The sequence below is a fragment of the Dicentrarchus labrax genome, unplaced genomic scaffold (assembly GCF_905237075.1).
Source record: "Dicentrarchus labrax unplaced genomic scaffold, dlabrax2021, whole genome shotgun sequence".
Taxonomy (NCBI): Eukaryota; Metazoa; Chordata; class Actinopteri; family Moronidae; genus Dicentrarchus; species Dicentrarchus labrax.
Window position 1 is genome coordinate 16778760 of NW_026136715.1, and position 27611 is coordinate 16806370.

General features: G+C 40.0%; 3 protein-coding genes across 8 annotated transcripts; 1 reads left to right on the forward strand and 2 right to left on the reverse strand.

The window, feature by feature from the left end:
• Positions 1-437: 437 nt before the first annotated feature.
• On the reverse strand, positions 438-7267 carry nfyal (nuclear transcription factor Y, alpha, like). Of its 6 annotated transcripts, none has more exons than XM_051426329.1 (10): positions 7135-7267; positions 6272-6376; positions 5997-6080; positions 4608-4754; positions 4104-4235; positions 3904-4006; positions 3636-3787; positions 2184-2357; positions 1655-1765; positions 438-1487 (listed from the first exon to the last, which is right to left on the reverse strand). In XM_051426329.1, the coding sequence occupies exons 2-10, from the start codon at positions 6350-6352 to the stop codon at positions 1422-1424; spliced, it is 1050 nt and encodes a 349-aa protein (XP_051282289.1). In that variant the 5' UTR covers positions 6353-6376; positions 7135-7267; the 3' UTR covers positions 438-1421. The 6 variants fall into 6 exon arrangements, with proteins under 6 accessions (XP_051282289.1, XP_051282287.1, XP_051282288.1 ...); XM_051426327.1 differs by having other exon boundaries at positions 3618-3787; XM_051426328.1 differs by having other exon boundaries at positions 5994-6080.
• Positions 7268-7545: 278 nt separating this feature from the next.
• ngrn (neugrin, neurite outgrowth associated) lies at positions 7546-8980 on the forward strand. Its single transcript, XM_051426332.1, has 4 exons — positions 7546-7615; positions 7720-7995; positions 8108-8218; positions 8313-8980. Exons 2-4 carry the CDS (start codon positions 7751-7753, stop codon positions 8884-8886), a joined length of 930 nt encoding a protein of 309 aa, XP_051282292.1. The 5' UTR covers positions 7546-7615; positions 7720-7750; the 3' UTR covers positions 8887-8980.
• A 1063-nt stretch (positions 8981-10043) lies between these two features.
• sort1b (sortilin 1b) lies at positions 10044-24331 on the reverse strand. The gene is made up of 20 exons (XM_051426318.1): positions 23714-24331; positions 22058-22117; positions 21740-21813; positions 21548-21650; positions 21236-21397; positions 20873-20946; positions 19775-19824; positions 19335-19462; positions 18819-18963; positions 18435-18590; positions 17841-17947; positions 17483-17585; positions 17216-17387; positions 16857-17047; positions 16525-16714; positions 15053-15169; positions 14046-14154; positions 13817-13929; positions 13536-13665; positions 10044-12344 (listed from the first exon to the last, which is right to left on the reverse strand). The coding sequence occupies exons 1-20, from the start codon at positions 23984-23986 to the stop codon at positions 12330-12332; spliced, it is 2472 nt and encodes an 823-aa protein (XP_051282278.1). The 5' UTR covers positions 23987-24331; the 3' UTR covers positions 10044-12329.
• Positions 24332-27611: the final 3280 nt, after the last annotated feature.

The following is a 27611-nucleotide window of genomic DNA, read 5'->3' on the forward strand; positions in this document are numbered from 1 at the left end:
TTGTGTCATATCCAGAAATTAAATTGTTCCTATGTTATTTATGTAACAAATTGTCTTAACGATAATTTCCTCAATGTACAACTGTAACATTACAAGTACCAGAAGCTTTACTCATTATTAGTACATTATACTTAAGAACAATACTGAAATATTTGTACTTTAATTGACCATTTGTTTTATGCTACTTCATACTTGTATTCTACTACACTGTAACAGTAATTATTGTACTTTTGATTCCACTGAATTTTGTATTTAAAATGTACATAGAAAATAAAAAAATATGATCAACTATGATTTATTGCTCAATAAACTACTCAGAAGCATACAAAGTGTTCAACAACTAAACCCAGAGGTTCTGAATGAAAGTCATGAGATATCTTCAATGAAAGTGTAAACCAACCAAGACTGGGAGTAAAGTAACCACAAATAACCTTGAGTCACTTAATAAAATTTAATGGACATAGGTTTCATCAATTCAAAGTCCAACCTTTTTTCATTATATAAAAAAAAAAAAATAACATTGCAGAACTGCATCTGATGGGTAAAAAAACAATTATCTACAATGAAATAAACTTAACACCAGTGAAGAAGTTACTACATGGAGAGTATATGAAATACAATGCAACACCGAGTCATTTATTCTTACAAACACTATCTCTAACCACGAAATTGTATAAAATGCATCCACAGAAATGGGCAAATTAGTAAATACACTTGATACACACTGGGGAAGAAAAGAATTTCTGTACAATATCTTCACATTTGTATCACATTTCAGTTTTTGCTCAGTGGACACAGGTTGGACTTGAGTCCATCCCCCACAGTACATGGGTTGAAAAAAAAAAAGTCAAATCACATAAAAGACATAGGACACAAGTGTAGCATCACGCTTAAATGAATGTCTCTGAAAAAAAATCTGTACCATTTACAAAAAATATTTAAAGCAACAAGAATCCACTAATAACAAAATCTCTTTTTTCTTTTCTTTTTTTTTTTTTAAACAGACCAGGGTCTGACAGAGTATGGCTTCACAGCTGTCATTTCCTCTGTGTTACTAGCCCCGTTTACCCATGACTTCATGTTTCATTATTGTCCAAACAAATCCATATGAAAAAATAAAAAGCTGGTCCTAAGTGCTCGACCAGTTAAGCTGACCATGGAAGCATCCTCTATTTGACAGAAAGAAGACCTGAGCAGTCCACAGGCTCAGCGGGCCACATGGCCAGCTCCCTGGAAGACCAGTGTAGGAGTGGGGAGATAACAGAAAAAACCCAGTGGCAGTGCTGCGGTCTGGTTTATGACGGTGGGGCAAGGAGGGTGTAAAAGGGAGAGGAGAACATGCGGCAGATTGGTTAGCTGGGATGAAGAATCTCAGGCAGGGTAGAGTTCACAGGCAGAAGTGATGATGTTTGGCGACAGTGCTACGAGACTCGGATCATCTGAGCCACCGACTCATCTGCTGCTGCCTGGGCTGCATCCTGCTGTTGCTGTGCCAGAGGAGGAGAAACTATTCATTCCATTCTTAAATGAGATCTCAACAAATTGGCAGCAAATTTCACACAAATTAGAAATGAAAACAAATCTTTGTTGACAATTTATAACCGTATTTACAGGTTTGAGTCAGTAATATGTTTTTCTACACGCAGCTTCTTACCTGTGCCAGGGCAAGAGCCATTTCCTCTTTGTCCTTAGGTGAAAAGAATCTTCCTCCATCTCCTCTCTTACGCTGCATAGCATGACGGTGGCGAGACTCATGTAGGTATTTCTGCCCAAGTGAAAGTGGAGTTATTGGATTATGGCCAGTTTAAAAGTGTGAATGCATTGTGCCATCTCTGTACCAGTACTAGTTGAAAGTTCACTCCCCAAAAAACTAAGCCCATTTTAATTCTTGCCTCTCGCGAGATCTAAACAAGGCACTTTTTGAGATATCCTTTTCAGAGTTTATATGGCTTTATACAACTAGCGGTAAGTGAAATACGATTTTATTTATTTTTTGCAATTTCTAAAATATTTATCAGGGATTTTCTTTATATTTCCCTTGAATTAATGACTCCTTGTAATGTGGAAGGATTGGAACTCCTGGACAGCTACATTCACAGCAAAATATGATATACAGAATGAGTAGCTGCATTAAATGGTAGAAAATAAACGTGTAGCTGGTAAAGAAAGGAACAAGGGCTTACCCTCCGCTCTTTGGGGATCTTTCCCTCAGCCTCCAGCTTGGCTCTGGCCTGTCTTCGCTTTAGGATGCGATGGTACTGTTTTGCATTGACATACAGAGGTTCCTCCTCAAGCATCTCAGCCCCTGGCAAGGGAATACGCTGCATTGTGGAAACTCCACCACCTCCAGGCACCATCTGACAGAGGGAGACACACAAACAGGTACACAGTGCTTAGAAGGGCTCAGGCAAGGAAAGCATACATGTATGTCATCGTACTGACACAAACAAGCAAATAGTTGCATCAGTAATGCATCAATGAGGCTGTTACTCAATACTAACATAAAGTACCACACCGATTAGCCATAACATTAAAACAACCAGGGTGCCCAGGTGTTGTGCAGACCCATAAACAACAAACTGTGATGCACTGTGTGTTCTGACACCTTTCTATCAGAACCAGAATTAACTTTGTCAGCTATCTGAGCTACAGTAGCTTGTCTGTTGGATCGGACCACACGGGCCAGCCTTCACTCTCCACGTACATCAACCAGCCTTGGCGGCCCATGACTCTGTCTCCGGTTCTCTGCTTTTCCTTTCTTGGCCCCCTTTTGATCAGTACTGACCACTGCAGACCGGGAACACCCCACAAGAGCTGCAATTTTGGAGATGCTCTGACCCAGTCTGACCCAGTCGTCATCATCACAATTTTTCCCAACTGTCATTGGTCATGATGTTATGGCTGCTCAGTGTATATCACAATGCACATTTAAGGTCTCATGTTAGAGGCCCTGCACACCCATAGAGGTATTCTCAGTCATTCTAGCTGAAAAAGATATAAGATATATATATATAAATACATAAAAGATATAAGATTCTATACAAGGGGAGTTATGCTGGGAATTGCATCCCCAAATAGCCTGAACGGTTTAAAAAAATCATAAAGGTTCAAGTTGTCCCACCCCAACATGAACAGTAGAGGTGAAGGAGACGTCAATCAAACACAGTCTGTAAACACCCATACAGTCTTTAAAAGAGGTCTATTCAGGCTGAATAAGTGAAAACACCTATGTGGGTGGACAATGGATGTTTAGGGCATTAAGTAAACATAGTAACAGTCACTGAATTAAATGACATGGTTGAACAAACTGAACTAAAAACTAGACTAAAACTCAAAACTGTGTGTAGTTTCATGGTTAATTTGATCAGCTTTTTGACACAATTTACCAACTCAGAAAAAACATAATTAAGTATAACCACATTATTAATTATAATTAATATGACTCTACTAGGAAGAAAATAAATACATTATTACAGTCTCTCAGTTATAATTAGCACTAAAATTATAAACTGATAAATGATTAAATTTGTTGCTCTTAAAAAAGCTCTTCCGCTACATCGCACACCCTTGTGTAAGTCTATATTTAAAAAAAAAAAAGGTAATAAGATATGCGGTACCTCTGCACAGGGTCTTACCATGACCATTCCACCTGCATTGACCATGTTACCAGAGACGGGCAGGGTGACGGTCACAGTGCCTTGGCCGCTGTTAGTAGTGTTGGTGTTAGCACCCCCTGCCTGTACAATCTGGGCACCTGCCAAGCTGGCAGCTGGAATTGTGATCATTCCTGCAAATAGATTACCATCAGAATTCTTATTCAAGAAGACAACTCAACAGTGCACATGATTATAAAGTCTACAAAGCAGAAAGCAAACACAAAAGATAGGAGAAAATTGACTTTACCCTGCTGCAGGACGGTACCATCTGCATTAACAGGCTGGTAGACAATGGTCTGTCCGTCAGCCGTCTGTGCCACCTGTTGGCCCTGCACGCTGATCTGCTGCCCCTGTGGGGCCACAAGTAAGGAGAGAAGACACTCAGTAATCACATAAATAGTTGTGTGATTAAATGGATTTGCCACTCAACCGGTCAGAAATAAACACCTGGTTCTGTCCAGCCGTGATGGCTGTCTGGGGCTGCTGGATGATGATCTGCTGGGGCTGACCCTGCTGGCCCTGGAGCTGGAGAGTCTGTCCACCCTGCAGCTGGATCTGACCTGGCTGCACCAGCTGGATCTACACATGGACACAGTACCACACACAGATTTGACTCGGTTCACTTTTCAATGAGATTCAGCATATCCTAGCAGTGGTTCATTTACATTAAACTACAGTGACATAAATACTGTAAAGAATCGTATTTTCTGACACTCTGAATTAGATGGCCTCACAAAAAGTAACGACACCTACACTCTATCACTACATAATTAAAAGAAGCATAAGAAGCATTTGTCAACAGAAACAGTTACAGGAACTGATAATTAAATAACAGTCAAATCACAATGTGGTTTTCATACTTAAATATAAAGAACACTGTGTACTTGTACGGGATAATGTGGTACAATTTGAATAAAGATCTTAATCTAGTGCCTGAACCGTATCCCTTACCTGCTGTAGTCCCTGGGCTCCAGATACAGGGACCTGCATGATGGTTTGACCCTGACCCCCCGACATGGCCTGCACCATGATGGGTTGTCCTGATGATGTGATGAGCTGCCCACCACTCACCTGGACCATTAGAGGCTGTCCCTGGACCTACAGAGAGATACAGATGGCGGTTATATCAGCACTGCAAGTGTTTGTTACCTCAATATTACTTACGTGTGTCTGCAAGCAAATGATGTCAAATCAGGAACATCATGGATACCACATCACGGATACAAGTATTTGATGATTTCCTGTCATTCTTTCTGCTTTGGGATATACAAACATGAAACCATCCCGTTCCATTGTGGATCCAAACTGTAGCCTATATACATTAGCAAAATACAAAACCTCTATTCACTGGTTTTGTCCTTAATGGAATACTGCTGCTGAAGCAAGAGGTTACATGTTTATTTCAACTTGATTTGCTTAAAAAGCACATGATTAGAAAATATACTGCCATCAAAATTAATTTGCATTCACATATGCAACTTCACGTAAAGTAGCAATGGTCAGACTTTCATCCATAGATGAGCAAGTGATCACAATGGACAACTGAAAGCTTGTGGCAGCAGTTGTATCATAGGGAAAAATGTCAGAGGGAAGGAACCCGCTGACATTTTCCAAACAAGACGATGAGAAAAATATAGTTAGATGATGAGAAGTGACAGCCAGTAATAACTATGGATCTGGGAACAATGTTACGATTGCGATATCATTCACAATTTGTCAGAATGATAATTTTTACATCCTAATTTTCTAAAAACATTTATTGGGGTCTGTACCAAACAAACATGTTTTCTTACATTTGGAGAACAAGATTTATAAGCCAGGGCATCTCTGCAGCTTTACAGTGCTTCACTATAATGCCCTTTTGTCACACATTGTGCTTTATCAAAAAGATTACAGCTTCTGTGAATTGGATAATGCACTTAACCATATTGCAAGTTCAATAATATTTGGATTAATTGTGCAGCCCTACTATAGATCCACGCTGTTCAATGCTGGTTCTTCTGCTAATTGCAACACACAACCGACTCAGACTTCAAATGGCTTTCGTCCTCATCAGGAAGAGCAACGTCTGACTTGCAGAACTTGCTTTTAAAAGCAAGAGACGAGACAACTCAGACAAACAGCCATGAGAGCACAAGCGGGAAAACTCAAGGTCGACACACAACACACTGTGCTGAGGGACATGCAGTTCAGGCAGCTGTAAGGCATGCTGGGGGAGGGAGGATGAACCAAACAGCACAGAGATGGGTCATGAAAAACAGCCCTGGTTGTAGCATGCAATCTGGTAGGCTGTAACACTGTCATGATGGCACTGACACAGGGCGGCGGTGACACCACTACCTGGAGTGTCTGCACCTGCTGGCCTGAGGCCGTCACCACTGGCGCCTCTGTTTGCAGCTGCACAGCCGTCACTGTGCCCTGTGTCTGCAGGCAAGGCAGGACAATACAGGCTCAGACAAGTTATTATCAGGAAATATTAGACTGGATCTGGACTCCACTGGGGCGCTTTAATTCTGGGTACCTGTAACCTGTGACCTTGCAACAGAGGGTTTAACTGTTGATGGTGTGGCAAACTTTATCCAAACCAAATGTATGTGAGTGTTGTCTCAGCTCACCTGCTGTTGGATCTGTCCATTGGTGGTCTGCACAACTATCTGCTCCCCGGTAGTAGTGGTGGCAGTGGTGTACTGCTCCATGGCTTGTTATTGTCTAGGTCCTCTCTTCAGACAAAAGAAAGACATACAGTATTAGCAAGCGTTGAATTTACAACTCTACTTGAGTTCCTATTTTACATGGAGGCCCACAGCCTTCCTGAACATCCAGGAAAACAAACAGGGTTGTTTTTCGTTGCACCCGTCATCTAACGTTAACGCTACCGTTTTTCTTTATTTAACGCTAAACAACGACACATTTGCGGCCCTTTTCACTTCAAGTCTCCAAGCTAACTTGTGTCATATGCCAAGTGTTATATATGAGATTAAGAGGCGATGTGTGTACCCCACAGTGGGCGATATACGTAAGGTCAGCTACCGCCTTGCTATAACGGGCTGTTTTGGTGAGCTAGTTTATAGCTAGCTCACTGTAAAAGCGTGGTAAAAGCTAGAAAGCACAGAGCCGAGGCTGGTGAACAGGTAACGCCGTCTTTAGGTGGATTGTTGTTCACAGATAATAATCATTTAGCTGGCAGTGCTTGGTGACGGCTGGAAGTTGGTATTTATCGACCGTGTCTTTGTTCGAGATTCAACATTTGAGCTAACTAGCAAACGTTAGCTGAGGCTTGTCGACTACCAGAGATGATCATGTTTCCTCACAGGAGAAAACATTGAGAACAACATGTTATCTGCAGCCTGGGACGAAGCGGTCGAAATCAAACTGCCATTTGAGTTTGTTGCATTTAGCAGGGTTAGTAATTTGGTTGGTCCATAGCAAACCAATCCGTGCTGACAACTACCAATGCCTTCAATCGGGTCTCCCTTACCGTGTCTTCGCTGTCCGGTTTCCCTCTGATTGGCTCTAGTACAGCTCGCTAAAGCCCAATCAACAAAGTGAGCGGACAAAATGGCGCAAATGAAACAACGGAGCCTGGGAGGAGGTGCGCAGCTGCGTGACTCGGGGACGGAGCAGGGTGCAGTGTCAGGGCCGTCCGGCAGATGTCGCCATTTAGCTATATTTCATGTCCCCTTTGACATGTCCTTTGGGATATATATTATATCTTCTACTGGTGCATTTATCGCGTTATTTGACATTTTAATGACACAAATAGCCTCTCAATCAAATTGGGCTTTGTGTTTACAGTGAACCCTGTTTGTTCGCTTCAGGTTTATTTAATTTAGCCGGTCCTCCGCTCCGCTAGGTGGGAGTACCGCACCGTCTTTATGTCCTCAAAGTGATGTTTGCGGAAGTACGTCCACGAGTTTCATCAAGGCGTTTGAAGCATGTCTGTGGAGGTTTTATTGAAGGTGGCTCCTACGTTGTAAAATGGTCGATAGTTTTGACTACTTTAAGTGTGATACTGTAAAGTTAACTTGTGTCTGACCTTCTCTTTTCGCAAAACGGGTTAAAGATATTTGCTCCAAAAAGGACGCACTGTGGACATGGCCCGATCTCTCCAGGTCCTCTCCCTGCTCTCCAGGCTTGGTGCAATGTCAGTGATTCCCTCTGCTTCTCTTAATGGCTGTCGATTTGCAAGCAGAGGTGCCAGCAAGGTATGGATGGGACAGAGCCATGTGCACAGAGACAGACTGCCGAACAGAGCTTCAAGACACAGAGATGAGATGTCTGATGAAGAAGGACTGGCCGATGTAGAGGATGTAGAGGACAAGCTGCAGGCCTTGGAGGAGTAAGTGTCACTGAGATAAGCACACATTATTCTAGTGTGAAATAATAACTTTATGTTCAATGCTTTGTGTATGCTGTCTGGATAATGGAGCCACCTCTCCCATGTTTTTCAGTGAGGGGAGAAAGAGGCAGAAGATATTGAAATATCACATACTGAGAAGGCAGATGACTCCATCAGGAGCTCCACAGAGGAAGCTAACCTGGGATGCTATTGAGCAGATCAGGTGAGGAGCTTTGTCATCTACGCTCAATAATTGTTTATGTCTTGCATGTGATTTTATAAATGAGGCTTAAATTGAAATGTTACTACATTTTCAGATATCTGAAGCAAGAGCAACCAGAGGAGTGGACAGTAGAGCGTCTGGCGGAGGGCTTCTCTGTCACCCCTGATGTCATCCTGAGAGTCCTCAGGAATAAGTTTGTCCCCACTGCTGAAAGAAAAGCCAGACAGGATGCTAAAGTGTTGGCTGAACTCAGTCAGCAGGGGCTGCCTTCAGGTGCAGGCCGAGAGAGGGTGAAGCTGCCTGGAAGCAGCACACCAGCTGTACTCCTGCCTGGAAGTGAAGAAGATGCAGTGGAGCCTGTGGCTGAGAAGACTCTGATGCTACGAGGTGAAGGCTCAAGATCCCTTGCGGAGAGTCATGCCCCTGTTACCGCTCTCCCCGCCAAGCTCAGAGCCGGTAATAATAAAGATGCCTTGGTGACCACATCAAGAGAAGAGTACAGTGCTGCTACAGAGGAGGTCATAGAGGAGGAGGAGGAGAGCTGGGATGGATGGGTGTTGACAGATGAAGAACTTGAGGAGTTTATGGGACAAGAGCCGTCCTCTGTGGTGCAAGTTGGGAAAGAATTATTTGATGCAGATGGCAATTTTCTGTACAGACTCACCTGAAGACTTCCTGTGTACCATGTGTGATGAGACTGACTTCCTGAACAGATCATTACTGTACAGGTTAAACTGGCAAAATAAAACAAGAATTGCTGTATTTATTATTTGTTTTCAGTGGTGGAATGTAACTAAGTACATTTACTCAAGTACTGTACTTAAAGACACACTTTAGAGGGAAATATTGTACTTTTTACTTCACTGCAATTATTTGAAAACTTTAGCTAATAGTTACTTAATAATTATGATTTAAGATTTTTGCACACAAAACATACAAAGAGTTTATAAAATATGTTTTTATTATAAATTGTATTACCCAGCAGTATATACTGTACAGGTACAGCTGAAACAATTAGTCGATTAATCCATTTTTCACATAAAACATTTCATGGTTCCAGTTTCAATAATGTGAAGATTTGCTTCTTTTCCTTTTAATTATTTTAATACATTGATTTATTCTTAACGATTAAGAATTTTGTACTATTGGTTGGACAAAACAAACATTGTAAAGGTTGCAGAATTTTTACCAATAAAAATATTGATTAATGGAGAAAATAATCAGCAGATTAATCCATAATGAAAGTAATCATTAGTTGTAGTCCTGTAAAAATAGTTCAAAATGAGTTCCACCTCAACAACCACAATAGTAAAGTCCTGCTTTAAAATGAATGCATGAGTTAAAATAATCTAATGATACAATAAGTAATAGTATAAAAGTCACAGGGGCCAAGTACTTTTACTTTTATTACTTTAAGCACATTTCCCTTATTATACTTTTACTGATGAAAGTTAATTATTCAGTGAGGTATTAGTACTTTTACTTATGAAATTTGCTCTGCATTTACTCACTGCATTTCCATAAACTGTATGTATATTCAGGAATATATATGTATATGTAGAAGTAGGTAGAGAACACAGATGAAACTCAAGTTGTACTTTCAGAAGCAGCAGCAGCCATCCTACAACCAGAATGTGTTTTGGTAACTGATCTCTGTAAACTGAAAGTATTCATTGACTGATGACTGACAGGCTGCAACAGAAACCACAATGTAAACCACATCGGTCAGCCACAACGAGGTATTTTGCAATTTTTCTTCCGGGCTCCATTTTCTCAGCCCTTTTTCACATTGCTGTAAGTAAAAAATAAGCGGTGACAAAAGCACTAGAGGAACATATGAATTTATTGGCAAACCCAAAGAAAATTGCCTCAAATATACAGAAGAGAGAAACATAGCAGATACAAAGATGTAACCTTGTATATTTACAGAACCATCACATTGACTTATTAATTTATACAGCAGTTTTAAACTTTAAGAAAAATGTGTTACCTTCACCTAATGCAATAAATCATCATTAAATAAGAACTCGCCGAGTGTCTCCCAGTGTACAGCAGCTACATAATAACCCTGTATTCAATCTGTATTTTTTATTTGAGTTGACTCTCTTGTCAAAGTTTCACAGCCAGAATTTAGTCTCATGCCACGAAACAAAAGTGAATAACCAGGTTATTGTAGGATATTTTCTTTACAAAGCTGTGTGGATTTACATACTATTGAACACATGCAGTTCAATAGGAGTTTGTATGAAACAGACAATTCCTTCACTGCTCAAGGATTCATCTTAGGCAATTGCAACTTAGGGGTGTCACTGACAAACTGGATGAAACTGGCTGCACACAAGTTGATATAAATAATTATCAGTAAATAGACGCTGGCCACACATTGGGAGGGCCTCACATCAAATCCTCACACCAGGCACTTGTATAACCACATCCAATTTACTGCACTCAGAATCTGCTAGTCACAAATAAATAAAGCCTGTACGAAAGCAACATATTTAACACGGGACAGACAAATATTTGTGCAACAGACATTTAAAAAGAAAAAAAAAAACATGTAAGAGAGACGAGACAGATCTGTTGAGAGGCATTGGTCAATCCAGTCTAGTTCCAAAACGACAGTAGTATCAGGATGATTACAAAGAAAACAGCAGTTAACTGTATAAGACACAGATGAGAAACGTTTAATAACCCTGTTATTTGCTCCACCTCAGATGTAAATACCAATAAAAAAAAACAGTCTTACACAACCATGTCTGTTAACTAACAGGCTACAGTGTTAATTATGCTATACAACATTTACATAAGTGAATTGTTTTTTCGCATTGCTCCTGTGCTTCTGTTATCAGATTATATTGATGTATTCATCTGAATTGGATGTAAAAAATATCTGTAGATATTTACTATCAAACTATAATAATTTCTGTCATCTCTGAACATATTCGAACAACAATTTGTCATTTGTTACATGAGTTCAAAAGTCTGTTCGTACAAAAAACGCTCAAATGATTATAAACACGACTTGAATGTGACTACAGTGATTATGACAGTCTTATCACGTTAATCATTAGGTCACGTTTAGGAAAAATGTTAAACTACAAACTCTAGGCATTCAAAGGACCTTGTGCTTTTGAACAAATCCTGTCTTGAAACAGACACTTTACCATCTTATACATGTTGTGTGTTTCACGCAATGAAATGTCCATTCATCATACGGAACAACTGGACACATCCGAGATATCGTGCCAATAGGATTAGTTAACGTGCACGGACAAGATACTGAATCTAAACATGTTATTGCTATGAACCAAATGCAAGTGGTAAATTTCCACTTGCGTCTTATTACTTCAACCATGGATCTCAGTGCCATGGAGTACCAAAAGTATGCAGGCTTGTATTCCAAATACAGACTACAACAGGGGATTTCACAAATCGGTACCCAGAGGAGGAGGCTAAAAACCTAAAATTTACATACTCTTGGCCATCCGGGGTACACTTTTTGACCAACAAATACTTTTTTAAAAGTAGGGAGTAAGACTCAAGTGGTTTGGGAGAGTATTTAACCAGCTACCAACAGCAACCTTTTCAACACCTACCCATTTGATACCACATCAAAAAATGGCAAAGAAAAGCAGGTTTATGTACAATGCGTGTGAAAAAAGGACACGGATCTATAGAAGTGGGAAGTATTTCCAGGAGCAGGACCCGTAATGCAATGGTGGTGGATTTATACAACTAGCTTTGCTTCAAAAACCCATTACTCTGGCTCTGTCAGCAGTTCAAGTTGCTGCACCAGTTCTTCATTCTCTAAAATAAATAACTTGGAGATTCAAACTCAATCAATAGAATCAATAACTGAAGCACAACATTACAAGACCTTCTTCATAGTTCTCCTCAACTGTGATGTTAGTCCCAGGAAGCCTCCGTACATTCATTACTCTTCATAGATGACAGCAGATTAAGACAGACTCTTTGTCTGGTAGCTGAGGCCAAAGTTCATACTAGAAGGTGAAAGGAAGAAGTAGCTGGAGACAGAAGAGTGACAGGAACAGCGGCCGGCCACGGCGAGGACTGGAAACCCGTTGCTCGGTTGCATAACAGGTTGTGCCTGCTATTCAAGCAGGTCCTGTTTAAAGACAAGAAAATAAGAAGCCAATGAAGCCATAAATGAACACAGGTGAACAAACAAAGAAACCATTATGGTTATGTGTACAAACACACCTAACTCCATTACTCATCTGACCTAGTTATAGGTGAATTCAAGTTAATGTCCTAACTTTGTAGCAATAATGTAAATATATGTTTAAAAAAAAAAAAAAAGCTACAATGCCTGACTCACTCTTAAATTGCTGTTGTGTTTAAACATTGTAAACAATATAGTGCAAAGCTGCAAAGCATGAGGGTCTGGTGTCTGTTTGGGACGATGTATCAGCAAATATTAGCTTTTCACATGTATTTCTGTATCAGTATATAGGTCAGCTGATAAGTAACAAGGAATTGCAGTACAGGGAGCACTGAAAGGTTTGTAACACATTTGCCTATCATTAAGAAACTCAGATCAAACTGTCAAACTAGCCATTGCTGATAAAACATGAATCAAGATTCTGTTTCTGCATTGCCTATTTTTCATCTCAAATGTTTTCAGAAACACATTTCAGTGTGCAGTTTAGCTATAATTTGAGAAAGTTTGTGAGCAGGCCATCATTTTCTTTCCAGCTGAAAAAAAAAGACCAAGCCCTGGTCCAACTTTGTAACACGTTTTATTGCTCTTTGTCTGTCTATTCCATGTGTCAAGAGGCCTTTTGGTCTGTGCCCATTGTTAATGCCCCTTGGAAATCATAAATGAACTGAGAGGTTCCAGACTATTTTGCATTTGCCACTTGGTCTGACATTGCCCGGCTAAATAACATGCATGACATGCAATTTAACAGTAGCAATTATTCTCTGGTGTTCTTAACAACAATGATTCAAGTTATCTGTCCTCAGCATCAAGTGTGTTGCAGATTTTATTTTTATTTATTTATTTATTTATATTTTGGTACATCCTTTTCTTGTCAACCTTCACTCAACTACATAAGCCCTCTACAAAAGTGTGTCTGAGATGTCTAATGAAGAAGAAATCATAGCTACTAAGAAAAACATCCTCCTTAGCTTTTGTTTTTCATGTCTTTAACTCCTTTCGTTCTCTCAATATCTACACACACGTATGCTAGTAATTCTACTGCAAAACAATGACCCAGTTTTAGAGGAACAGCCTGCTGGTACCCATGCTTCTATCTTAGTCAGTGTACAAGGGAGGAAAAGGTATCTACTGTACCTCATCTGAGTCGTCATGAAACTCGATCTTGCCATTGTGAGTGTGGTTGGTCTCCAGCGGGTCGTCCACCCCGTCAACAGCATTGTCCTCAACGTGCTGCTGCAGCACCGAGTACCTGTGAACCAAGAACCTGCAGGGCACATTCAAGATACGGTCAGGTCACAGAAAAATACATTCAACACATAAAACTCAATAAAGTGCAGTGAAAGAAAAGGACTTGCTCTCCTGTGGACAGGCTTTGGTTATGAACCGGACTATAAATGTTAAAAAGATACACTAACCTGCCACCACAGACATATTTCTTGACGAAGACAACGCCTGCTGCGATGCTAAGCAGCATGATGATGATGACTGTTATCACAATGGGTACAGACTTGGAGGAGGGACTGTCTATCTGTAAAAATATCAACAGACCAAACAATTAGGAAACAATGATAGTAAAGGCACAAAATATAGTGCAGGAAAACAAACAAAAAGGAATAAGAAATCTTAATATGCACAACTACTGACCAGAAGTTCTGGGCCCACCAGGTCGCTCACACATCTCTTACGGAGGTCGATCTCTTTACGCTCAGGCATCTCTCCTCCCTCACATTTATCTCCAGGGATTTTCCTATAGCTGTGAACGAAAGACACAATCAAGAGTGCACGATAATTAGCCAGGTTTGTACATGGTGTTGACTGATATGCAGATTCTTCCTTAAATAGGCAAGATAATGTTTTTTGGGGTCCATTTGGCTTCAGAGAACAAAGGAATGTTTACATCCTTTAAGATTTAAAAAACGGTATACTTGTTTTGGCTCTTTCAATTGGAAATTAGCCCAAAACAGTTCATAGTTATTGCAAGTGTTAATTTATCCATCACTACAAATACCCACATATAAATTAATCAGCCTACCCCACCTAGTACACATAAAGCTTTAACTGGATTTTCACATCTTTTGTGTGACAATTATTGATTTTCTGTTAAGTCTGCTTGGGTGCACTGGGAAGTGAGGCAAACATGACAAGCATTAGCATTTTTAGTCAGCGTTCACTCTTCCTCCTTGAAAACATGAACCTCACTCTCATCTGCTTCCTCTGACTGATCTCTACATGACAATGACTTCCTCATCCGCATCAACAAACACTGAGAACAATCATCTATCAGTCTCTCTACAGTAAAATGTGTCTGTGGTGATAGCCTTGTAGAAAATGTTTTACACTTTATAAAACATAGTATCTGTTTTTATAATTGTAAATAAAGAATTAATACTTTTACCGCAAAAATAACCTTTTAATTTCCATCACTACTCAGGTAAGCCTGGTAAAACACGAGAGAATAAATAAAGATAATGTAAAGTTAAAGCAAAAGAGTCAACACATTTATTGCTGCCTCCTACAGCTTGTCAAAAAGACATTGCCCGTTTGTCAGGTAATATCTTCATTTATTTGTTGATGTTAATGATATATAATAAACCAGTTTTAAACTAAAAATTGTGACACAGAAGTCTGCTGGACTGAAGCTGGAGGCTTACCCACTAGTCTGTAGTTTCTCCTCTTCGCCGTGCAGACAGAACTCCAGCACTTTGCCTTTCAGGTCCGGCTGCTCCACACACTCCGAGCTGTTCTCCTGACGGTAGTATCCAAAGTCACTGCAAAGAGTCGGTGTGGTTAACAAGGGAGGAAGAAATAACCTACATTTACTCTTGCCTCTAGATATGAATAATTGTTTGGCTTAGAACTTTTTGAGTTTGGTTTTAAGCCACATTTTATTTTTACTTATGGAAAATGCTTTCACACTGGTTTCCAGTGTCACTTTGTAATGTGCTAATGTGGAGTCTTCCTCTTCCTCAAGTGAGTGTATTTTATGTTTCAAAGTGCATCTATAAATGAGCAATCTTACACCTTTACACAAGTAATTTTACTTTCAACAAAAGCTATGACAGCCAGTTAGCAGTACTTCTACCTCTTCAGGATATTTTGGTAGTCAACACCCAGAACAAGTACAAACAAGTACATAATCCCCAAAAGTATGTTTAAATCTAACCTTCTGACATCTCATCTACAGACACCGAGTTGTGTTTAAGCATACAAGACAAACAGCATGTCCCAAATCCATGCTATAGATATAGATACTTCCAAGCAGGTTATAAGTATATAGTGTATCCACTCCGGAAAAATGAGAATACTCAGTATACAGAATGCATACTAAACATGGTTCATTTCTCATTGTGCTGTTGATGTATAATATTCTCCCACAATGTAATGCACAAAGGAAATAGGGGAAATGCTTAAACAGCTTCTAAAAGATATTGTAAAACAAAAAAGTATTAAATGTTAAGACAGACATTCTATTAAGCTATAGGCTTTCTATTTGTGAAGTTGTAGTTTGATGGTAACCCTGTGAGGCAGCTGGACTTGTAAGATCACAAAATTCATCTTGCCAAACTACAGTGACACCAAACCAATCGATGTCCTTTGAGGAACTACAGGCAGCTAAAGCAGTGGATGCTAGGTGTCACACAGCGATAAGCTCCTGTAGAGCTTAGCTTAGATGCTGCTAGCATCAGTTATATCAGAACTTGAGAGTATTTCTTTATTGAAAAAAGAGCAAAAACGGCACTGAAGGCTTTTCTTGGTGGGAAAGATGTTTTCACTCTTTTCCAGACTAGCTTCTGTAAGAGTTTGACTACATTATATGGTTTATTGATCTGACTGCTGGAAGCTGATACATGGTGATAGACAGATGGTTAATCTGATCACAGATTTTTATTTTGATAGTGTACTTCAACAATGACTTCCCAGATGCTTCTGTGTAACAAACGGGCGCAGTCAGCTTAGTTTGATGGACGTCTGACATTGCTCGAGTTGTATCACTTCTTGTCAGCATAAAGCAGCATCAAGTCTACAGATTGTTTTGTGTACTATGTGCAAAAAGAGTATACTATGATAATTAGTATGTAGTATATGTTGTATAGAACTAGTATGTTTGGGACACATGTCTTACCAGAGGAAGTCGTCCAGGGTGCACGGACACGGGGTTGGCTGAGTGTTGACCTCGTAATCCCGTCCGTTCCAGCAAACAGAGTCCTTCCTGAGACGCAGGAACTTCTCTTTGTAGCCCAGCATGCACCCATCATTGGGGTCACTGATGTCATCAGAGTGGGCCAACCACTGCACATAGTCATTGTCGTCACCTGCAAACATCAATATTTTGGACCGCATTTACATAGGATCTCAAACACATTGCAAAATGTATAAATAAATTATTATTTACTAAATTTACAGAAGTGCATTCAAATCAGTTTGTTGTATCAAACATATTATCATGTCACTCACAGTCTCTGGTGAGAAGATCCCTGAAGTCGATGGTGATTGAGATCCAGTACTGGCTGAGGAGGGAGTCTCTGTAGCCCCAGATACTGACATTCATGGAACGAGCTCCAGGCTCAGATGCCAGACCAGTAAAGTAAATAGGGTCTTTGGTAAAAGTGTACACACCCCAGCACTGTCCTTCATCAGTAGAAAACCTGTCAGGATATTGAAGAAGGTACAAACATTAGCATTAATTCAACTTAAGTAAAGCAATAACATATGAAAGGGAGCGGTCCATGCAATTCACAGTATATATATATATAAAACATTAGCAAATAAAAGGTCCAACCCAAACTCCTCCATTCCCTTTAACTGTAACTCACTTGATCTTGTTGATAGGTTGATTGACGCTGTGCTCCACAGCAACCAGTAGCCCTCCAGAGTCCAGAATAGCGTAGTGATGGGGCCCTTCGAGGGCCTTTATCCAGGTGTACCCCCCATCATCAGACACATACACATCAGGCTTCATCACTGAGATGGCATCGCCAACACTCCCTGATGAGATACACAGAAATGGTCAGATGACCAAAACCCTCAATTTAATAACTTTCAGTTTATGTACCAAAAAAAAGCTCTAAAGTGAAAATTACCATGAGCTAAGATGAGACCCACTGCGTTTGGTTCAGTCAGAGGCAGCATGGGGACATTCAGCCTCATAGCAATACTGTAGGCTGCGTGGATGTGGAGACTGCACTGTAGACACAAACATAAGCAGCATGTGGTTTCTTACTGTTTATAGTACCAACGCAACACCATGAAAAATAACAAAGGCCACAATACATGTGCTGTGTTTGACCTTTTGGCACTGCAATTAAAAAGGATACATTTCATCAAAACACATTCATTATTATCTTACAATGGAATACAACCTAACCCTATAAACTAGAGCTTTCATCAAGACGACTGACTTTGTACCTTTCATTTTTCACACCACCTTCCTCTCTTTACCTTGTCTGGGTCTTTGGCTGTAGCATCACACTTGCTGTCGGCAGGTTTCCTCAGAGGAACCCATTCCCCTCCCTGATCAAAGGACACCACAGACTGCACAGAGTTATCTGGAACAAGAAGACGCCACATTTATAGACAGTCTTAAGCATTTTGCTGATACTCATATCCAAAAACAATGTGTGCAAATAAAGATTTGATACCCCAAAATATAACTAAGCAAGTAATCTGACAGACCCATACCACCCTGGTATTAATCATGAAACCACAGCAGACTGGTCGTACAGAAGAATGGAGATAAGAAAAAGATATAAATATAAGGGAAAAATGTTGATTTTCCGACAAAAAATATTGTGAGTATGAGACATGACAGTTAAGAGTTAACTGGCGATGCAAGGTATTTCTGGTGAAGTGTCAGCCAGTTGCTTCAGACAGACAGCACATCTAACACTGAACAGCTAATTAAATATTTACCTAACGCCCTGCCTCCAGTATGTAATGGAGAAGTCATACATGTGTGTGTTTTCTGAGGGGAATCTGAGTACAGGCATGTGTTGCTATTCATTTATCTAACCACAGGCACATGAATAGAGCTACCTTCTGCCAGGACACTGGTGATGAAAACTCCTCGCAGGGAGGTGACGTTAGTGAAGTCTGTATCGCCCCCCGTGGTGGTGTAAAGGTGGCGCTCCAATGACTTGGAGTAGACAGTGCCCCGGTCATCTGATACATAAATGGTACCAAACCCTGTATCTGTAGGGAAAAAAACACAAATTGGTTCACACATACTGCAAGATAAGAAAATTCAGATGCAGGATTGCACGGATGATAGTAAAAAATTGTCTTGATAACAAGACTCAAGTTCACGACATAGACAAAAGCTCTTGCAATTAATATTTTCTTTGCATTACAGTTTGTTATTATTATTGCTCTGTTATACAATATGAAGAGCGAACAGGTGAGGTTTCTGTCTGGACTGACCTCCGGGCTCATCGACATGCATGAAGACCATTTCATCGTTCGCTGCCAGGATGGAGTAGAACTGCTCGTGACCAACAGGGGGCAGCTGGGCCATGTTCCACGTCTCGCCCTGGTCCACTGACACGTGGATCATCCTCATTGTGCCCTGCAGAGAAAGAGGTGGGAAAATAAGATGACCCCAAGACCTGATGTGACAGACATTAATGTGTAAAATTGGTGACATTCCCCTTTAAATTTCCATAAATAGCTATATTTTCTTATACGTGATACTTAACCAAAGACTTCTCTTTAAAGCCACTAACAGAGATAGCAAAACTATCAATTTGAAATATACAAATACTACAACAAACATTTGCCTAATACAGTGTAGATCAACTGCATACTGTATTTCATACTGAGTAGGCTGAAGCTTTTTCTTACAAACACAAATGATCTAAACAATCAATATTTTGCCCCTAGATTTGCCTGATCATGTTTCTGTATCTGCTGGTGATTTGCAACCAACTATATACTGACCTTGCCTGTCATAACAGAGGCAAAGAGGAAGCGCCCACCCAGGCCGAAGGAGTAGACCTTACTGGCGACAGTCTTGGTGGTTTTACCGTAGTCCGTTATCCTCCGCAGTTCCAACATTCCCCGATCATCTGAAAAAGAAAAAAAAACATAGCTTAAAAAAACATAACTTAGAAATGAAAGTGCAACAAAGTTAGTATAAAAACAAGTGCAATTAATAGCTTCATATAGTAAAGAGAAATACAACACTAAAGGATCATCAGGATCATCTCTTATCTTGATATCATTTGTCATTTCAATCTTTTTATTCATAATCCAATATTCAGTTACTTATCTCACTGATCTTTTAAACTCTCTTTATACATTTTAAAATATATACTCAGTAATCTCCATGTATGTACACAAAAGTTGAACATGCAAATTCTAATAACGTGATGACTTACTGCAGGATCCGTTGAGGCTGGCTGTTAAGAAGATGGTATTTTTCCTTCCCCTAGAATAAGAGTGGAAAATACCAACAATTTCACATTTGAGTCAACAGAGTCAAGGATAAGTAAGCAAAATAGAAGTGGACTGCTTTGTTGATAGGGGTGTGACAGTTCTCAGTGTGCCTACATCACAAGGAAGAAATCAGGTCTCATACAGGACTCTTTGTGCACTAACAATCTATTTCCATAATAGTGTTTGCTTTGTTGTGAAGTTGAGCGTCACATGACATGCTTTATCAAATATAGCCAGCATACGCCCATGCCCTTCTTAAATATGTGCTGTCTTTGGAGTGTAGTGTTTTGACTTCAGAAAGCTCCTGTCCCAGTTGAGAATGACCCATTTTCTTGGAGCCTTTTCAGAACAGCGTCTTTTAATAAAAGGTTATGTTTCAGGAAGACTGTTTTGTACATAGAGTTCTCACACACAGTGACCGTGAAAAACACAGTGTTAAAATCCAAACTAAAAAGATATTTGGAGCTGCCAAGGTTACTAGGTGATACATAGCAGGAAGTGCCTCTAAAACAACAATAGCGCTCTGAGGGTTTGGCTACAACAGAGCCAGTTGAACAGTCATTGACTGCAATGCAGTTTTATTGCCTGTTTTGAACAATAACAGTCAAACGCAACAACAAAAAAGAAAAATATGATGATAATAATAATATAACTAATATGTTTGTGTCTGGTTATTAACTGGTTATTAATTAACCATATTACAAAGTTAACATAAGTTTGAAAAATATCAAACTTGTTTAAATTGGCTTTGATCACCATTAAAGTAAAGAGAGGTGAACTCCACTGTCATTATATGTACTAATTCACTTGTTGGAGGAAGTAAAACTAAAGTAAATACTTACTGGAACTGACTAAGATATCATAAAATCTTTGCTATATGCCAGACCAATAGGAATGGGGACCTTACACTCCTCCCTAATCACACTGAACAGGAATACTTTCCTGAGACACAGACACTTGGGGATATTGAATAACACTACTGATTGTTCACTGAGCACCTGATATAGGTGCTAATATCCTCAATGTGTCTCGTCTCTTACCATTTCACCAGACACACCATGTCGTGGAGCTTTTTCCAGTTGCTGCCAAAATCTTCAGACAGCCACAGTTCATTCTGAGCACAGAAAGGTTTATTAAACGATGAACTCAGTTCAATTGCAATGACACTGTTTACACAGGTCACACAGAAGACACCATAGCCATGTTAATAAATGAACTCTGTGCAAACACATAAAAAATCATTGACCAAGGACACTCTTGTTGATGTTGGCCATCAAGTGTTTTACAACAGGCCATGAATATAGGTTGTTCACCCTCTCAATGGGTTTATGTAAACTAGCTAACTTACATCCAAAGTGGTTGCTTTCCAAACAAAACAAAGCTCTGCAACATTCCCTACTTACACTGTTGCTGAGGACCATCAGCACATTGGAATTGTCAGGGTTGTATGTGATCTGCATCAGGGGGATGAAGGGCAGGTCCTGGTGGCTAAAACTCTTTCCAAAGTCATCGGAGACAAAGATCCGAGACCCGTGACCTCCAGACACTTCTCCTGTCAGGATAACCTACAAAGGCAGAGTCCAAAATTCAGACTGATGAAATTGTACCAGATGATAAAATGTTAATTTAGGCACAGGTAACAGAAGCACAAAATCTGTAGGAGCTCTAGGTGACTGCATAAAGTAAATGAGGCAGAGGAAGAGGGCGTGACGTACTTTCCCAGAGTTCTCGGGACCGATAGCGATTCCAAACTCTGATCTGATGAAGGTGTTGTTGATGAGGTTGGTCACATCCTGGAATGACTTCCCGTAGTTCTCACTGGCAGACGAATTGGTTGCAGCAAACATTAAAAGCACATCAAATACAAGCCGTGCACTATTTGTAACAGGTGAGATCATAAGAGTTACCTGCGATATAGTTTGGACTGCCCAAGTCTTATCATGAAGAAGGGAACCTGAAAAGTGGTCAAAGCCAGGATGACCTGCCAAGAAAGAAGATTCAGCTTCAGGAAAATGGAGCGTGGATCATTTATTTATGTGAATGATTCTCTCCTGATGTGAGAGAATTCATTATGTAATCTATAAGGCTCTTTGCAGGCAGACTACCCTGCCACTTTCATACGGTTCACTGAATCATCCAGCCAAATTTGTCCCACTCATGTCACAGTGGAACAACACTGCATGATAGATATGTTAGATGCAACTAAAGAAGAGTATAACACTCACCCCTGTGCCATCTCCAACCCAGGCCAGCGACACTGACCCACTCAGGTCATTGAAGGTATACTGAGGAAAAAACAGATAAAATACATTAAAAATAACAGCAGCAGTTGAGGAGTATGTCTAAATAGCTGCGTCAGTGATACTGAACTATCAGAGGAACAGCTGTTTGAGCGTAGCTGACAAACAGAGATTGACATTTGCATTGTGCATTTTTACCTGCAGACTGTATTTTTGCTTTGACTGGTACATTGCTGAAGCACCACTTATCAGACCAGACAAGCATTTCAGGAAGCACAAGGTTCCAAGCCAAATGCACTCAGCAGAGCCTTCAATACAACTACTGAATACCACATTACAACTGAGGACACGAATCAGATTTTCACTCTATAAATAGTTTTGTGCAAATAATGTGAATTTAGCATTGTGGCTCCAACAAAAATAATTTCCCTCTCATTTTCAGACAGATTCCAGCTGCCTTACATAAACACCTTGCTTCCTGAAACCCATTCAGTGGCACATTCTTCCTCAACTATGTGAACATGCACTGTTTAAGGCAGGTCTCCTTCAGCAGCTCATGCTGTAAGCAGCTTCGGTACCGGTGGGACCTGCAACAGTAACCTCGAGGGGAGCGACAAAGCTGAGCCTCTAGGAATTCTGTCAACTTTAGACTACGGGCCGAGTATACAAAGACTGCAATGCAAAGTTGATCACATGGCAATGAGGAGCTAGGAAAATAAGCAGCACAGGGCTCTGCTGAGGTCAGCCTCCTGTTTGTTTGGAGGAGAGCGTTGCATGGTTGCGTAGATAGCTTATAAGCAGCATTCATTTGGGTTGCTTTCTCTTCCTCTGTGCTAAAACTGTGAAATCCATTGCACATCTGGTGACACCAGATTTAGCTCTCTTCCCCTATCCAGGATTTTACAGTTTTATACTATAACCACTGTGTATCTTAACCAGACTCACTGCTTCCTAACTGCTTTTACTGCCACACAAACAGCTTTTAATTACAAAATAACTACCACACAGCCAGTCACATGCATTCCCCTGGGCCAATTTCCCTGTCAACGTTCAGGCAGATTCACTGTCAGCGAGGCAGAGAAAAGTGGGATCCTCAAATAGAGAACACAGCTGAATCTTTGAGAAGAACCAAGATATAGGTCATAGCCATTAGTGGCGCCTTTTCAGGTTCTGATACTGCTTCCGTGTAGCCTACATAGGTCTTAAAGCATGGGGAAAATAGGCGTTGTTGCTGTTTCACTACACTGTATTTCACTGCGACAAATAGAAAAAAAGACAAATATCATGGCAGTCCAAAAGTGGTGGGCAACAGAGAGGCGAGAAAAAGCCACCTCCTGCCAGAACCTGGACTCTGCAAAGTATTTTAATGCTCATACATGTTGCATTAATTGTTTTTTTTTTTTTTCTTTTACAAGAGAGAGGAAAAATGAACCTACAGAGGAGCTCTGTCTGTCTGTTACCCTGGGCTTCAGGGCTCACAGTTGAGTGGAAAACAAGCCAGCAGTAGCTAGGTTTCTGAGGACACCGACGAGCTGATTAGGCCTATCCGTGCACCTGTTTAGCACCTGCGCATCATCTCCTCTCGGCTCATTTTAATTGTCAGACGTGCGAAGCGTAACAGGACCTCGGTCGGTAACTTACACTGTGGGTGTTCTCTGCTAACTTGGTGTCATATCCTTGAAGAGCTTCGCAGGAGTCGCCCTGCTCGGCGCTCCTTCGTTTTATACTGTGCTTTGGCGATGCGGACAGCCATGCAGGCAGAGACCTCTTGACGATGTTCGCAGCTCTCTCCTCAATGTATGAACGCCTCACGAAAACCGACTGCCCGAAGGGTTTGGGTCCCCGCTGGAAATCCACACCGGCTGTGAAAGTGGAGGCAGATAACAGCAGGATACAGGGCAGCAAAAGTCCCATCCTTGGTGCTGAGTGTTATAAAAAAAACAACAACACAAAGAAAGGGGAGGAAAAGAACACCCCAAAAAACGAGTCTTTGTTTATCCCGGTCTTGCCTTTAGAAATTGAAGGTCGCTACAGCTCTGCCGCGGATGACATCAACAAAACAGTAGCCCTGACAGCGACTATTTCGGGCTTTAAAAACGCGCAGCGCCCTCAAAGCTCCGGCTATGTCCCCCCGCGCAGCTGCGGGAAAAAATATCAAATCAGGAAAAAAACGCAATTATTTAAATTATACGGAGTATTTGACAGCAATTATCCGCGCTGCAACTCCGTAGCCAACATAATACACTGTAACGATCCGGCAAATGGTCGTAATTATCAATGCAGAGAGGAGCCACTGATTGGCTACTTCCCATTCTGAGCCACCTATCCGCTGTTCTGATTGGTTAAGAGGCTGGAAGGGGCGGTGTCAGATGTCAAATGCTAGATAGGTTGAGAGCCAGCCAGAACTTAATTTAAAGCTTAAAAATTGCATTTTTCATCCACTATTTGCTGTGATGTGGTGGAGACAATGACGTTACAAACATATATATATATATATATATATATATATATATACAATATTAGTGGGGTTGAAACTTAATGCTGCTTTATGATTGCTATAATTATTATTATTAATACTATGATTATTATAACTCAAATAAAGTATGATTTTAAGCACATGTATACATTTTTGTCATGTTTGTGATTTTTGTGAAGTTTCCAATTTATTTTCCCAGGGTCTACGACAATAAAAAGCCATTTTCTGCTTATGTTAACTTATTTTTATGTTTCCACTTTCCACAAACCAACAGATGCCCAACTATAATTGAATATAGCATATGTATAAGGTAATATAAAGCTATGTCTGATTATATGACATTTGTCCTCATGTCTCTGATATTAAATACAGTGATAACATGTGTAACGTGTGAAGTGAAACTCATTCCTTCCACAGTTAACTTTGTCAGGGATTAAATACTGGATCTGTTGTGACGTTGGGAGGCTGAAACAAGAGATTAGATCACACTGAATCTGAGGAATCTATCCACCGGTGGAACAATCTTATTTGAAATGGACCGTTTATGCAAGTATACATTAACACTTTGTATAAAACATGTTATATAACCTAATGAAATTTGTTTTAACAAATACAAGTAAAAAAAGTGACTAGTGGCACCTTTTTAATGGAAGAGGTTTTGGAAGAAATCCCTTATTACATAGACATTAACACAGTTAATACAGTATTTAATTTATTTTTCTACACTCCAGTCTCAGTTTTAAGTCTAAACAATTTTGAAACATGAGGTAGTGTGTTTATAATTATGCTCGTCATGGTCAAGAAGAACATGAGCAAATAGGGAAACTAACCTACAACATCATGTGATCTTAACTCCTGTAAATTAATTAGAGCGGGTGTTTTTGTGTAACCTGCAACATTCTTAAATTATATGTATTAATTTTGTTGGTTGCAATGAGTGAAACTGTGCTCTTGATTAAATGTGTGCATGTGACGAGACAGTGGGCCATAACAAACTCATGACTACTGGTCATGTGTTGCAGGAAGAAAAATCCCCCTCCCATAGCTGCCATATTCTGACTGAACATATTCAAACTACAGGCTACAAAGTGTAATCCAAGTATAACAATATGTAGTTTTAGGTTTGCTGTGGTGTACTAGGTCATCTTTTCTTTAAACCTCCAGCTGAGAGGGATGAGGTATTGGTGCCTAGTCATACCAACAGGATGACTGAAACTCTAGAGGAGGGGAGGAACCCGTTCAGACTGTCACGCTTGGTATTTCATTATTCTCATGTTTAGCCTTTGGTGTGGCACACCCTGTCTGACAAGTTTGCAAAACTCCAAAACAAAAAAAGGTGTCATCTCACCGCAACCAAAAGTAAAACGCTGTTGGACTGGTTTCAGTTATTTCAAAGAGCCTGCAACCTTGAACTTCAATCCACAATTTAGCAACTTAAGCAACCCTGTATAATCAGGAATATTCTTTGTGTGTGTTTAATCTTGCTTGCGTATTTCTTGATTCCCAGATTCATTCAGGAAGCCAAACAATCTGATCTGTAGAGCAGCATTCCTCCACAAAGGGACTGTACAATGGAGTTGCAGCCCCTCCCCCATAGCAGCCCACTCAACTATTAAAAGGTGGAGAACAAAGCCACTCTTATTCCTTCGAGATGTACTCTGTTAGGATGAGAACAGTGCCTTTCAACGAAGACCTAGATTTGACTTTTTTGACTGCACGGTGTGTTGAGAGAAGGTAGGAAAATTAAGGGATGAGACCACGTGTACCTAAATTTCCCTGCTTGCCAAGCCTAAGAAAGAGCATTTACATTGACCCAAACCGAAGGAAGTACATGGACAGCCTGAGTGTGAATGAGTTCAACCTCCGCTGATGGGAGTCATGGGAAACACATGGCTTGCTTTGGATAAAGAGGGTTAGTTTAATAATACTCATGTAGTATCTGTGGAAATGGCGACCTCTAGTGAAAAGTAAGTATCATTACTGTGCAGTCAGATGGACATTTTACACTCCGCAAACTCTAATTTCAAGCATTTGCATTTTTGCAAAATGGTTGCACATCACCTTTTTGGAAGCAGTATTTTTGTTTATTTTCAGTTGTTGCCATCATCTTCTCTCGATCAAATATACACAGTAGAACTTTAGACATATTAACTTGTTAAGGCACCCTAAAAAAAAGGTTAAAAAAAATGTAGACCCTCTACTCACATCTCCTGCCCTCTGTGCATTATGTTACCTCTAAGATCCATACAGTGCCCACCCAGAAACCAACCAGTACTCATCATTAGTGTGAGCATAATATAAACTAAGGTCCCCACTACAAGATAAGGTGACAAGATTATAAAATAATACAGAACCCACTTAGTCTACAGTGCACTTTATTGGAAAAAATTTAAAATGAATGATGTTCAACGAGTTGACAAACAGGGAACCTGGAGCTTTTGTGGCTCATGGCAACGCATCCTTGTAGTTCTTATTCAAATATCTTGAATTTAAACATAAAACACACAAAATAATCTATTACATGAGACGAATACACTGAATTAAAATAATCTTTACTTTACGTTGACATATTCGGGAATTTCACTCCAGTTCTCAGTAGCTCTCAATATACAGTGCAGAGGACCAATCTACAGGACAACATGGATACAGATATACAAAGATATCAGGCTAAATAAATGTAAGCAAACTCAAACAGCTGGTTTATATACAGGGTTGTGGTAGGAGTAGGTGATGGCAGAGCAAACATAGGAATAAAGGGTTTATGGATGATAAACTTGCATATACAGAACTGGGTTAGTATGCATATTTTGAGATTAGAGATGTAGAGCATGAACTATAAAGTGAAAATGATGTGATAAGGCTGTCTTCAGTTCAGATATAAATTATATGAGGCAAGTACTGTACATGTACTGTGTTAAATTAGTTCCACTTTGACTACAACATCAAATGCTGTGTATAGCCTACATATTAATACATTAGTAATAATAATGCAATACTAATTAAATATATGTATTTCTTTATTTAGTAATATATTTGTGAATGTATACTCTGATAATAATGAGT

Coding starts and splice junctions, on each gene's coding strand:
- sort1b (XM_051426318.1), bottom strand. CDS start 23,986: ATGGGACTTTTGCTGCCCTGTATCCTGCTGTTATCTGCCTCCACTTTC. Junction 15,170..16,524: donor ACCCTGGACGACTTCCTCTG/GTAAGACATGTG, acceptor GACTCTTTGCAG/TGACTTTGGATACTACCGTC. Junction 13,930..14,045: donor TGGTGGGCCCAGAACTTCTG/GTCAGTAGTTGT, acceptor ATATTTTTACAG/ATAGACAGTCCCTCCTCCAA.
- ngrn (XM_051426332.1), top strand. CDS start 7,751: ATGGCCCGATCTCTCCAGGTCCTCTCCCTGCTCTCCAGGCTTGGTGCA. Junction 7,996..8,107: donor AAGCTGCAGGCCTTGGAGGA/GTAAGTGTCACT, acceptor CATGTTTTTCAG/TGAGGGGAGAAAGAGGCAGA. Junction 8,219..8,312: donor GATGCTATTGAGCAGATCAG/GTGAGGAGCTTT, acceptor CTACATTTTCAG/ATATCTGAAGCAAGAGCAAC.
- nfyal (XM_051426325.1), bottom strand. CDS start 6,352: ATGGAGCAGTACACCACTGCCACCACTACTACCGGGGAGCAGATAGTT. Junction 6,081..6,271: donor ATGGACAGATCCAACAGCAG/GTGAGCTGAGAC, acceptor CCTTGCCTGCAG/ACACAGGGCACAGTGACGGC. Junction 2,358..3,617: donor TGGTAAGACCCTGTGCAGAG/GTACCGCATATC, acceptor TCCCTCTGTCAG/ATGGTGCCTGGAGGTGGTGG.